Source organism: Esox lucius, unplaced genomic scaffold, assembly GCF_011004845.1.
Source record: "Esox lucius isolate fEsoLuc1 unplaced genomic scaffold, fEsoLuc1.pri scaffold_44_arrow_ctg1, whole genome shotgun sequence".
NCBI classification, from domain to species: Eukaryota; Metazoa; Chordata; class Actinopteri; order Esociformes; family Esocidae; genus Esox; species Esox lucius.
In genome coordinates, this window is record NW_022995028.1 from 68,425 (window position 1) to 81,683 (window position 13,259).

At 50.2% G+C, this 13,259-nt stretch overlaps 1 protein-coding gene across 1 annotated transcript; it reads right to left on the minus strand.

Moving 5' to 3' along the window:
- Positions 1 to 3,317: 3,317 nt before the first annotated feature.
- Positions 3,318 to 4,640, minus strand: LOC117594212. Its single transcript, XM_034291289.1, has 3 exons — positions 4,019 to 4,640; positions 3,642 to 3,925; positions 3,318 to 3,410 (listed from the first exon to the last, which is right to left on the minus strand). The coding sequence occupies exons 1-3, from the start codon at positions 4,299 to 4,301 to the stop codon at positions 3,318 to 3,320; spliced, it is 660 nt and encodes a 219-aa protein (XP_034147180.1). The 5' UTR covers positions 4,302 to 4,640.
- Positions 4,641 to 13,259: the final 8,619 nt, after the last annotated feature.

The following is a 13,259-nucleotide window of genomic DNA, read 5'->3' on the forward strand; positions in this document are numbered from 1 at the left end:
CTCATTCTCACGCAGCTCGAGGCTCTGCGCTTGACACCTGTTTGCGCAGGCCTTAAGGTTGCCGGTGTGCCCAGGCCAGACATTTGCTGTAAACCCGGATCTTACACGTACCACAATGACTGTAAGCGAGGCTGCAGGTCCATCCGAGCAACGTGGGGCTTCTACACCGAGGTGGATCTAGTGGCCCACGACACGGTAAAGGACAATATAGCTCTGCTGGAGCTCAAGACAAGGAATAATGACATTCTGGACCGGACCACACTATGGCGATACAACACGCAGCTGTGGCTCACGTGGGTGATGTTCTCGCTCACGTACCCGAGCATGGCAGCGCGGTCTGCTGCGTACCTGGTGATAATCAGGCCGGGTACGAACCAGGTTACCATACGGAGTTGTTGAAGACCCACGATATCTAAGCGCCTACGTAGAAAGTTCCCGTGGCTGGACTGTTTCTGTTCCCAGGTACTTAACTGCCTGACTCCTATGTGTGTGAACATGAGAGTGGAGAACATGCTAGCCTCTGCGGCAATTGGGACCGACACGTGGTTAGACCCTACCGAGTTGGGTCACAGGAACATACTTTTCAACCGTGAGAAACTGAAGAACTGGAAGACTGTAGAGTCAGGGAGTTGAGCAGCGGATTATGTCTCACGTGTTGTATTTTACCAGGATGACAACGATCACGAGGAAGCGGAATGAAACGTACACGTTGCGGTCTCAACACCGAGCTCATGTCTCAAATCGGAGAGCATTCACTATACCGTGCCTAGAATAGCCGACCGTACAAATGTGAACCGGGTATATCTACCCCCGGGTTAAACCGTTCCTATACACAGACCATAGCCATTCACGTTCAACATTATTCAAGCGGATAACGCAAAAATGGGTCTGCAAAGAAACGCTATCCACACACTACTCGCTAATCCTCACCTGGCCCCTTTCGAATTGATAGATAAACCGAGCGAGCCACAGGATTGGACTTTGATAGACCATCTCATAGTCACCTATAAAGTACAGAAAGGGGATTACATCGAGGGTGATTCGCATGGTTCCATAGTGAACATGGCCAGAACGTTGGCATGTGCCTACATCTCGGAGGATGCAGCCGGCCATTGTGTAGTGCTCGTAAAGGACGGACCGGGGGCTCAGAAGCCAGCAGTCAGGGAGCTCCGAGCAAACCGAGCCCTTGAACCTCACATTGATTTCTGTAAGCGTAATCTGAGTGCTATAGAATACACCATGATGAAGATGCTGTCCGAGATGGGTATGAAGAACAAGTTGTTTCTGGTTACCGGCGCGAAGGGAGACCTCTCTGAGGATGACTCGCTACAGGGAACCTCAGTCGATAATAATTTCGTTCCATCATCAGCACCCCGTGTGCCAGGACGAAAGTGTGTCCGTGGCAACGCCCAAGGATCCGGAATCTCTCGAGCGTGAGCTGTCCGAGGTAGATCCCAGTTACACCGAAGGTTCGATAGACAGGCCCGAGGGAATCGACGGTGTCTTCGTGGCGACTTTCGCAGACCCGGAGACCATACAAGTGTCCATATTGCGGGGCGCGTGTCTGCTGTGTAAGAGCACAGAGGCCGATACGCTGCTCGTGGAGTTGGCCAATGTTCTGAAAGGCAGCGCGACCGTGTGCACAGGAGACTCGGACCTTGTGGCCGTGCTCACCGCTTGCGGCCGTGAGGGTATTATTCTGAGGCTAGAGAACAAGAGCTACCAAGGTGATCGAGCCATGCACACCTCCACCTTCATGTCGCAGCTGTTTGACAACCCCTGTGCCCTGGATACATCAAAAGGGCTGCTGGATACCAGCGACAAAAGGTTCAGAGTGCTGTGTGACATCACGGAAGAGGATGAGCACCTGCTACCAGCGCCCCGGAGGCTACACGATGAGTTTGAGGTCATTCTGAATGGGCATGGTCCAGGCCTATCTGCTATGATTTTGGCTAGGTACCTGTATGGCGCGGGGGTCAGGGGATCTCTCTACTGCGAATTTATGGATAGAGTTGTCGGGAAGCCCACCCGGGAACTACTGGACTGGTTACGTGACCTTTCATTCGACATCAGTCTCAGTAAAACGAAAGCCTCTTCCATGTTCACGAGGTTATTTGCCGAAACTGAAACTCCGGTACAGAGCTCAAAACAGTATAACCTCCCGTGGTCTGGTAGGAAGAGGAAGCAACCGTGTCCGCAGGAGCACCCAGGTTACGATTTCAATGTCACCATTGAAAAACTCCCCGAACCCATGGAGTTAGCGGTCAAAAACCCAGATAAGTACATGACCACGATCAAGCAGCTTAGTGCAGCGTACACACTCGGTACGGTACCGAGAGGCAGTCACGGTCGTTTCCTGAGGATGAACCAATCGGGGAGGCACTTTTTCATGCGCATAAAGGACGATGTGCTCCTGGATGAGAAAGTGCGTACGGAAAAGCTGTTTTTCATGGTGCTATGTGGGACCGATTATAACGTGGTTCCAAGGGGAGTCGGGGGTAAGCCGTTCATGAAAGGAGTGGTGACCAACTACAACGCCTATTCCTCGTGGTGCCAAGAGCTCAAGCGTCTACTCAGGGGCGTAAGCGGTGCTCCTTCTCGGGACTGCGACTATCACAAGATGGCTATGACTCTAGCCAAGTTCACAAAGGTCCCAGCGAAAACCGTTTCTGAGAAATGGACCGAGGCGACATGTGGATCAATGATCAGGACCATGAAATACGTGTGCGAGCTGTGGAGCCTGAAGAGACCGAAGCCCGGCCCTGAGTACGGGTTCTCTGTGAGTAACGGTCTAATCCACTTTGAGCACGTGGACGCAACGGGCGAGGATGATGAGCTGTGACCCATTGGAATCTACGGGTGGCTTATGTCCGTGTTTGTAGAGATTCACAAGGCACGGTTACCGGTGTGCAGATTCAGCAGAGATGTGCGCTGTATTCATTGTGTGTCCGATTCAATAAAGTCTTCTTTACCTATTTGGCCTGTGTCTTACATTGTTTCTGTGTAGTGTTTTATTTCTTAAACTCGATTGGTTTAAATTTGACCAAGATACTATTCCAATGAGGGTTGTGGAGTACTCACAAATGGTCAACCCGTGTACAAAAGTCACTTTGTGTTTGTCTAACGATTACACAGCTATACAGGGTCTCTACTCAAGTCCTTCTTGCGCAAAGCGCAAATGCTTTGATTCACCAAAGTTACATTACACACCAGTAATGATAATATGAAACATGTTGTTGTGTCTACATCTTTATTTCATTTGTAATACACAGATATACATCGTGACATGTGTTCGGAACAGGGAACAGATTTTTGTACTATACAATCACATAGACATCTAGTAAGGTGGAGTGGTAGGGAGGTGTTCCAGGCATGTATAGCTGTGAGGAAACATCGGGGTAGGCCCAGGACTAGGTGGAGAGATTATATTTCGACACAGGCCTGGGAACGCCTCGGGGTCCCTCAGTCAGAGCTGGCAAATGTGGCTTGGGAAAGGGAAGTTCAGGGTCCCCTCCTGGAGCTGCTGCCCCCGCGACCTGATACCGGATTAGCGGATGAAGAAGAGATGAGACAATCACATAGACATCTCCGGTAGGCACGGGTGGATTGCTAAACAGATGCATGTTATAGCTAGCGATCACCAGGAAGATGAACCTGCGGTTGGGTTCTGGGATGGTAGTGTCCTTGCTCATGTCTTCCAGGTACTTCATCATAGCAACGGTATCCTTGCGTTTTATCTCGAACACTGCTATTTCCTCAGGAAGCAGTTGCTCATGTTCCTTCAGTTTCTCTAGAGCGGGCCAGATGGTCCCGGTCCCCCGGTTGTAAACAGGGTTTTGATTCACGTACCATAGAGCTTTCACCTTTTCCCCGAGTGCTGCGCGCACGGTGTCCGTCAGTGCCACAGCGGGAGGGGGTTTCCTGACTGAAAAAACACATAAAGTGGTATAGTTTAGGAGCGAGCGTCGTCATGCGCAAGTCCTAGATTGATGTTGCTGTGCAATTTGGTTGTACTCACCAAATTTCCCTTTCTCCCCGAACGTTTCCAGGGCTTGATATAACATCTGATTTGTCTTGCGTATCATCATGAGGAAGCCCTCAGCACGTTCCTCGCTCTGGAGGTTGTATTCGATAATATCCCCCATCCCCCTCACCGGATTGGTCTCTATAGTATTAGACCAGATTCGTTTCCGATAGTCGCTGTCCTGTTCCCGAATCAGGAGAGTGCCTGTATATGTACGGAAGCCACAATGCCTCTCTGCTATGTCGTGCTTGTATCTCTCCAATTTTTGGGTATACATTATATCGATCCAGGTTGTGCATAGTGGAACAAACGTTGCTTTGCGTGTATATATGTGGTACTATGTTACAAGCTGGCCCGTGTTTGGCTGGCTGTATGATCCGTGGATGGGATGTGTTGGCCTTGCATCAATGATACCCAAGTCTGGTCGGATCGTGCCCAGGGGGGATGGGCGGTCCGTTGTTCGCAGTACGGAATCTGGTTAGGGTGCTATGCGGTCGGATGAACGACGCAGGGGTGTTTGACCCACGCTCGGTCATACGGACTACGAATACCTGGATGCCACATGGCTGTTTGCTTGAACCACGGCTGTTTGACAGTGCTGTGGTTCCATATATGAGCCCGGACTATATATGCAACCAGCAATCTACTAAGTCACATAAACACAATAGGCTACTGTTATGACACAATAGGCTGCTACGTGTATATAAGACATGGAACCGTATCTTTGTATATGTTTCTTTATTCTTGCGACATACATGCATATAACAACATTCACAGGGTGCATATACAAATACACTCTAACCACAACCATTGACAAAAATAGGACACCCACGAGTGTAACGCTGCACTGTGTCCACTAAAAGTAATAGTATCAACAACTTCTCGCATATCATAACCGTGAGAGCTGGCCTTTTTTTTTGAGGTGCACGTTTAAGGTCTGGGATGATATCCACTGTACCAAGAGTTATTGCGTTTCCGTATCCCAAAGAGACAACAGCATATCACACAACACGTGGAAATAGTAACAAACACAATTGCAATACCAATAGTTATGTACAACCCATATGTCTCCCACATGATGACCCACAGTCCCTCATCCTCCTGGTATAGATCCTCGCCTCTCATAACATCTTGGCGTTCGGACTCAATGAAAGACAGTAGCTCCGCGTAGTTGATCTCATCGTCCTCACAATCTTTCTCGATCGCTTGTTCCTCTTCCTTGCTCAGAAGTTTTTCTTATTGAATCCGTCAAATAGTCTAGTTTCTTTACAATTCGCGATGTGACATGTGAGGCAGACTAGGTCCTTGTACTCTTTGAATCTGGACATCCTGCCTATGCCAGGGGCATGGACCCTTACGGTTGAACCGTTAGGACACTGGGCATTGTAATTCTCGGTCACAGCTGTGCCTTTATACACGGTAACATAGACCAGTACCAAGATGAGCTTCATGGTTGGGTCCCCTGCTCTCTGCTTGAGATCAACGAAACTCATTCTATGATGCGTATGTATATATATATATATATTGTTTCCGGGGATTCCCTATATGTGTGTAATACCTTTCCTGGGGCTTGGTCGGCCGCTCTCTCAGTGCTCGTGGCTTTCTGTTTTTTTTGCCTCGAACTTGGGCTGGACACTTGCTGAACTGAAGATGGTTTGATAAAGTGCTGTGTGTTTTTTTTACTCGTGGCAAGAGCGGAGAGCCGGGCGGGAAGCGGTCCGCTGTTCCTGATCAGCCCTCTTGTGCGGCCCGTCGGACCGGAGAGGCTCGGGAGGCAAGAGCGGGGAGCCGGGCGGCTGGGAGGGAAGCGGTCCGCTGTTCCTGATCAGCCCACTTGTGCGGACCGTTGGACCGGAGAGGCTCGGGAGGCAGCACGCCGCGGCTCATGGGACCCAAGCGTACGGGTCCGGGATACGTGGGCCTACGGCTGTATTTATGGGCTAGGCTGATTGTGCGCGTACTCGGGGTTGGTGTACGGATAGAACAGCTGTATACAACTGCATGTTTTTGTTTCACCCGTACTTGGATAGAAGTACAGACCCGTAACCATGGCCCTTTCTCCAGTGGAACGTTCCGGTCTCCCTCTAAGTTCAGGATCGTGTTCCGAAGCCCAGTCTCCGACATACGCGGGAGATGTATATCACACCTTCCGTTACCGAATAAGAGACTCTTGGAACATTGTACAATGTATTTATAAGGACTTGGACACTATCAAGGAAGCTCTGGACAACTGTCCTTACTTTGCCAGGTTGGACAAGAGGGCTGTGCGTGACATTCTGATTCTGAGGCATTTTGAACATGAGTGGTTGCCTCACAACTTCCCTTGTAACCTATTACCTGGTATGAAGAGGCACGAAAACACATGACATCAGTGTGATATTCACATATACACCCCCGCGAACATATCCGGAGAGAAGCGTAAAGCCTAGAAATGAAATCATCACCATATTGATAGGACTGGACCAGGGGAATACCCCTGTTCGTGTTTTCAATGTTCGAAGGCCAAAGAAAGTGAGTGCATTGCGTGTGGTGGTGGACCCATCCAAGACCGTAAGGGAATCGTTAAGAGGAGACGGACGGTTTAACTCGGCTGTACTCGAGGGACGCTACACTCACCTAGCACTTGGATGCTTGGTGGTCCTGGCTGATCAATATGGGGCGGCTCTGGAATGTAATGAAGAGTACACTATATGCACCACAGCACCTGATGGTCTTAGACGTAGACGAAAGCGGCACCCACAAACTGCCCTGGCCGGATAAAAGAAAACGCTTGCGCGTAAGAGGGACTGCGAGGCTTGCGGATAACTAAGGGACTGTGCAGAAAACGGTGCTGGTGTCCTCAGAGAACTGTACCCTTCCGGGCAAACCTATCCCTGAACCGGGTCACTCTCATTAAAGATGTATTTGTTAAAGTAAAAACCTGTGAGATGTTTATGAACCTAAATAAAGTGTCTCTTGAATCGCTACCTTTTGTGCTGTGTGGTTTTTTTGTGTGTTAATCGTGGCTCCTAACCTACAGAGGTTGTTATTGTCTCGTTGACAGGTGTGAGGCTTCTGTGTAATAATGCCTTTTACACGCAGTAGGTCATCTCTATGCAGAAAGAGGACCAAAGAAGAGGCAGAGGCCACCGGTCTGTGTAGTGACAGTTCTCACGATAAGATGATAGCAAGCCTGAAACGTGAAATCCTGGAACTCAAGAAGTCACTGGATGTGGAGCGCGAACAGAGGACCGAGACTATCCGTGTCAGTACGGTGTTGAGCGCTCGAGGTACGAAATGGGAAAGAGACCAGTCAGAACAAGGACACGCAGATACGGTACACAATGCAGCGACCAAAACCGCAATACCCTGCGTGGGCGATGCCCACGTAAACGTGCGATATGAACTTGAGTTGTGTAAAAAGGAGCTGGATGACACAAGAGAGGCTCTCCGGGAAGCCTGTGAAGATCGAGAGGCCTTGAGGATCAAGCTATCAGAGAGTCAGACTAGGAAAGTGGCAGGGTCACATGAAGCGGACCGCGACCCGCCCAAGACAGCTGACTCCCACCCTCACTTGGAATGGGTTGGGAGACATTACCTTGCTGTTTCGCTCCCTGAGGATCGCATGTTCCAACCGGGCCAGTCTGTTTCTCCGGTTGGGGTGCTACAGAAGCTGTTTGAGATGAGGGTAGGTGATAAGCTGGCCACAGGGTTCAGTGTGCTGTTAGAGAATATCAACATCATGCTATCGCGAATGGAGCCGGAGTGGTACGCGAAACACTTTGGCTTCTGTAGAGCCTACGTGCATGGCAACAACTACAAATCTACGGATAGGGTGGACACAGAGGACTTTGCGTGGCTGTTGTTCGAGTACGGCGCGCACGCTCCCCTGGTCGAAGTACTCGCCGGGCTCCTGACTGTTCTAAACAGCACTGGGAAGGGAGGAGTCACGACAGCAGCTCTGTACATGAGCAAGCACATGTACACCTCGTATGTGACACTGTTCAGAGACACGGTGTCAAGGGCCTACGAGGGGTTTAGATGCGTACACGAGAGAGCACAGAGGGTCCGCGAGGCACAAGGAAGAGTGTATATGCCTCTCACGACTGGGTTGGACGCGGAACAGAGTGAATATCAAGGAGGTTCCCAGTCTGTACGGAACAGGGTCTTGCGCTCTGTGTTGGAAGGGATTGAAGCTCCCCATCACATTAGTAGCGCTTCGGTAAGCGTTACGGTAGACAGAGTTTCTCGTGAAGACCCCCTGGGGTTAGGACAGTCCCTGACATCTTTCATGAAACGTAGAGGCCTGGAGGCTCAACAAAGAGACGGCAGGGTCTCTGTCAATCGGCGTAACCAGGACCACTTCCCATTTAAGGCTGAGAAGTCACATGTTCTATCAGGGCCTCTTGAAAAACGGGTGCTGTTCGATTCACCTTGGTTAAGTACTCTACCTGCTCCGTAGCGCTGTACAAGGCAGAGGGTAGTAGCGAGGGATAAGCTTAAAGAGATACAGTGCACCACATGGACATGAGCGGGTCATATAAGCTACGCGGGGATGAGCTGCTGGTGGGTGAGTCTGTGAGCAAGATGCGGTGTCTCGAAGAGCAGGACCTGAGAATGAAAGCAATGTTGGCCATGTCTACATACTGTCAGACTCAATGGGTGAGGACAATGGTAAAGCTGCACAGGTCCCGAGGCGAGCGTATGAAATTGGCTCTGCTGAGCGGGGACGCGGGCTGTGGCAAATCGTACGCTATATCACTGCTGGAGAACAAGTTAAGGAGCATGGACATCAGCGTGGCTGTGAGCGCGATGACCAACAAGGCAGCATGTACTCTAATGGAATCGGGCTCACTGAACCGCGTCTATACATTTCACAAGATGATGGGGTTCAAAAGGGAACTGTTGGACGATAAACTTTCACTCGATGACTTCACACAGAGGTACAGCAAGGTGTACTGGAACACGATAGCTCGTTTCAATACACTGCACCGGTCCGAATTGCCCGCTGAGCGCAACCAGGTGTTGAAACGACACTCTTGTAAACGACTGAGAGCGGAGTCGTGTGCGGTGTGCAGTAAAATGTTCGAGCAGCTGAGGCTGTCCAAGAACCCGGGGGATCTAGCCCCCATGGAGGACGCACCTCTGTTCCTGGGGGTGAACGTGTTGATCGTAGATGAGTACGGTCTGATGAGCGGTCAGTTGTTCGAGAGGATGATGCGCTGCCTGGCTCTCTTCTACGGACCCGGGAATGGACCTCTGATAGTCTTCTCGGGCAGCGTGTCACAATTGCAGCCCGTGGGACCTAATCTGCGCATTTGGGAAACCGAGCGATTCGAAGGGCTCCTCTCTTCCTCGACTCCGCTCTTTGTCAACAGGCGACAGTTCAAGGACCCGGGTTACGCGGAGGCCTTGACCTACCTTCAGTTCAACACGGTCACGGAAGAGTCCCGGCGCATTTTCAGGAGCCAGGTTTCGGTCTGCGATCGCGAGGTTATGGACCCGGAATACGAACCCAGGAAGCTGAGGATCTTCCATCAGGACACACAGCAGAATACATACACCGCAGCGTACATGAACAAGGTGAGCAAAGAGGCTCGTGTCGGGGAGAAGTTTGTCAGCGTCACTCGGACCCGGACATCGTACAAAGGACCGAGCAAGTGGTACGAGGTGCTGAAACCGGCCGCTCAGACACTTCCCAAGCTCCTTTCGGTGCCCAGATTCCGTAAAGGGATCCACTCCACACAAAGGGACTATCTGAAAGTGGAAAAGCTCTGGGTAGGTTGCAAGGTGCGAATGATCTGGCACATGGACTCCAATGGCATACAGGTTGCGAGCAAACAAACACTGTATGCCTTGGCGGGCACGCAGATGGGGCCACAGCAGCAACCCCGTTCCATCGCAGACACGGAGGGTGTAGTGCAAAGCATTCGTTTCAAACGAGAGAGCCAGTACAACGTGTTCTATGTTAAGGGGTGTCAGACAGGAACCTTGTACGAGGTGGCACCGTCCCAATGGAACTACATGAACTGGACAGTGACCACGCACCCGCTAGCCTGTCTGTTGGCGATGAACACGTACGATTGTCAGGGCTGCACCATACATGAGCAGGTGCTCTATCGCCCGCCCGTTTATTTCTCCATGTCACCGATAAAGCCTTCAGTGTACGTGGTGCTCACTAGGGTGGTGAAAAGAGAGAATCTACAAATGACAAACTGTAACTTCGCAGAGGAGATCGGCACTGTGGATTTTTACGACGAGAGACTGGTGGCTTATCGCAAGAGGGTAGAGATGAACTATTCATCCTGACGCTTTAACATTACGCACCTATGTATATGAACTCCCATGAGCTTGCAGGCCTCATTTAGATCTGCCCTGCCTTGAGAGTAGAACCACACACCGTACAGCAAAGAAGATGAACTCAGGGGGCACATGGCACAATCTAACACTGGAAGAGTTGCTGTGTCTCACTTCCACCAAGTCTCTAATGGAACTTACCAGAGAGTACGATAAGAAACCTAACGGAGTGCAGCTCTTGATCAACCAACAAAGTGTTATGACTGACCCGGATAATAGTCTCACGCCACCCATGGCCAGTACACAAGACGATCTCAACTCGTACATAATTCTAAGGTGGTGTCCTTGGTATTCGCGCACGTTCGGGGTACTCTCTGAGACAAATCTTAACATGCTTACGATCAGGTTGTTCAGGCTCAACAGTGAGGAAGTTCGTATCCCCCTGGAACTACTCACAGCCACGGTGCTCGTACTCAAGCATCCCAACGTACCGTTCTTGCCAACCTCTCGAGATACGTGTCTAGCAGAGAGGTTCCTGTTTCTGCGTGATATCGACAAGTAGCTAGCTCATCATCTAGCGTGATCTAGTGAACACGGACCTGTAGCTAGAATTACACATCGGCTATGTCGTCCACCAGAGTACACACACCAATTCGGATATACACACATAATCTGAGCGAGCGTCGGATCGTAACCGCTGATGTCCCATACGGGTGCTACAGATATGAGTCAGCTAAGAACTACCTTCCCGGTGGACTGTTCCACTTTGTCAAAGACGCTGAGTCGTACGTACCCACGTTACACGGACTGAGCTCGGACTTCATAGGAACCCTGAAAGAGGTGGCGGTCAGCTCGGCCAACAGCTCCATTGCTAATAGACCGTTCCTGAACACCCCACACCTGTACGAGGTGGAGCTCATCAACACTGGACACGAGTCCCTGAAGCAGGGAGATCGGTTCGCAGTGCAGATCCCAAACCCAGAAGAAGTTGCAGCTCAATTGGAGGTGAACGTAGATCTAGGTTACAACATGTGTGTGAACAAGGGCATATGGGGAGGACTGCTGGCAACCAGAAAAGTGAATTGTGAGTCCAGAGGGGACACAGTCGAGGAAGTGATACATGCTATTAAGCACAAGCAGGAGTTTGACACGTTTCAACTGATTTCCCCTTACACGCCCCAGTGTGCACTGTCAATGCTGACGCTGGTGGCAAACGGTGCTGGTCACCACAATGTCCCTGATGTGATGAGAAACAACGCAGCTTTAGCAGTGAACGAGGACTTTGACGCGGGGATTATTACTGCGATTCTACAGGACGAGAATGTCAAACGCTTTCTGAGAACCGTCCTGAGGCACTCGATAAGCATCGTGGAAAGTGTGCATGGTTTCGCAGCAGGGCAGGTGGTGCGGGCCTGTAACAGTTATACTTACAGCACAATCAATACCGGTGACAGGTTCATGGCCCAGCTAAATATGAACAGATGGCTTTCGTGATAGGTTCCGTTGTAAACATGTTATTGTCATTCCGCATGCTGTTTTTGGTCATATGTGTTAAACTACTCATGTATATATTGTATGGCTTATGTAGGTTTTTTAGCATTTATAAACGCTGATGTGTTTGTGTCTTAATAAAATATGTTCCAATAAAGAAACTCTACTACAACTTGTACCGTACATGTTTATTTATTTCACAGGATAAGAGTACAAGATAGAACATTACAAACGCAGGAGCAATACTGACATCACACCTCATCTGTAACAGAAACATTTTTCTTTTTCGGGTTACGCTCTGGGTTTACAAAGGGGATCTTCTTAGCTCTTTTGATATCCTTTGGGCTATCCTTGTCATGTGAGCAGTGGCGATTGGCCGGGGTGGGATTGTTCACTTTATCATGATACAACATCCGACCCATGCTAGATGTGTCATGGGGAGTGCTGCTGGTCTCAACAGATGAGCTAGAGCAACTCCAGGTCCCGGTTCTCACAGTATGCTCGCTCACAACCTGATCACTCGTGGTTGAGTTGTTGGGAGTTGGGTGGGTTTCTACCAGCCTATTGCGAACAGGCTCTAGGGGCGCAGCAGCGTTCTCTTCTTGCACACGCGCTATATCGACCCCGAACTGCACACACCCGGTCTCACATGGCTTGCTAGTGATCTTGGGGACGTTCCTGTGTCCCATTGCGAGACCCGTGCTGTCGGGGTATCGATGTCCACACATGTATTCTTGTTTTTGTTGTTCATTGTGGGTACCTTTCAAAAGGGCAATCCACCACCGTTCTTCATTATCATCACCTGTTCCTCGCATCAAAAGGTTCATCCACCACCGATCTTGGTTAACGCGATCCATTCCTCCCATAGATCTCGATTAGTTTCACTTGTTACTCAACTAGGGCACTGGTATGGTAACACAGCCTAACAAACCACAGGCCCACGTTCAATATGACCAGTACACACAGGAATACTGTAATACACCAATACACACGTTTCTCCTGTGACATGGATGAGCTTTGCTTAGAGCTGACTTTGGCTCTCGGTACGGCGGTGTAGCCCTGTGCTTTCGTACCTCAGTGAGAGACCAGTGGCCTCTTCCCTTAATAAAATCAAAACCGCTTGTTCACCTTGACATAATCTGGGTCATTCTCATAGCTCCCCAGTACAGTACGTAAGCAGGGGCACCAAAGAATAGAGGCGATGTGTACGAGAGTGGAGCTAGAGCCAGGTGCGCGGTGTTGTACAGGACAGAGAATACCGTGAAACTACACCAGAAGTCCGGGGCTGGGTTGTATTGGTCATGGGGGTTGAATAGTATCTGCTCACAGTGTCCAAAGGCTTCCTTGCTGTAGCGTGCATCCACGCTGGCAGGATCAGAGAGTCTCTCCTCCCTGTACAGAGCGAGCACATCGCTTTTGCTGGTGGTCGCGAGAGCCGACCACTGGAGCCTCGTGGTACTCTCGAGTA

Coding starts and splice junctions, on each gene's coding strand:
- LOC117594212 (XM_034291289.1), bottom strand. CDS start 4,301: ATGTATACCCAAAAATTGGAGAGATACAAGCACGACATAGCAGAGAGG. Junction 3,926..4,018: donor CGGGGAGAAAGGGAAATTTG/GTGAGTACAACC, acceptor GTGTTTTTTCAG/TCAGGAAACCCCCTCCCGCT. Junction 3,411..3,641: donor ACCGCAGGTTCATCTTCCTG/GTGATCGCTAGC, acceptor CTCTCCACCTAG/TCCTGGGCCTACCCCGATGT.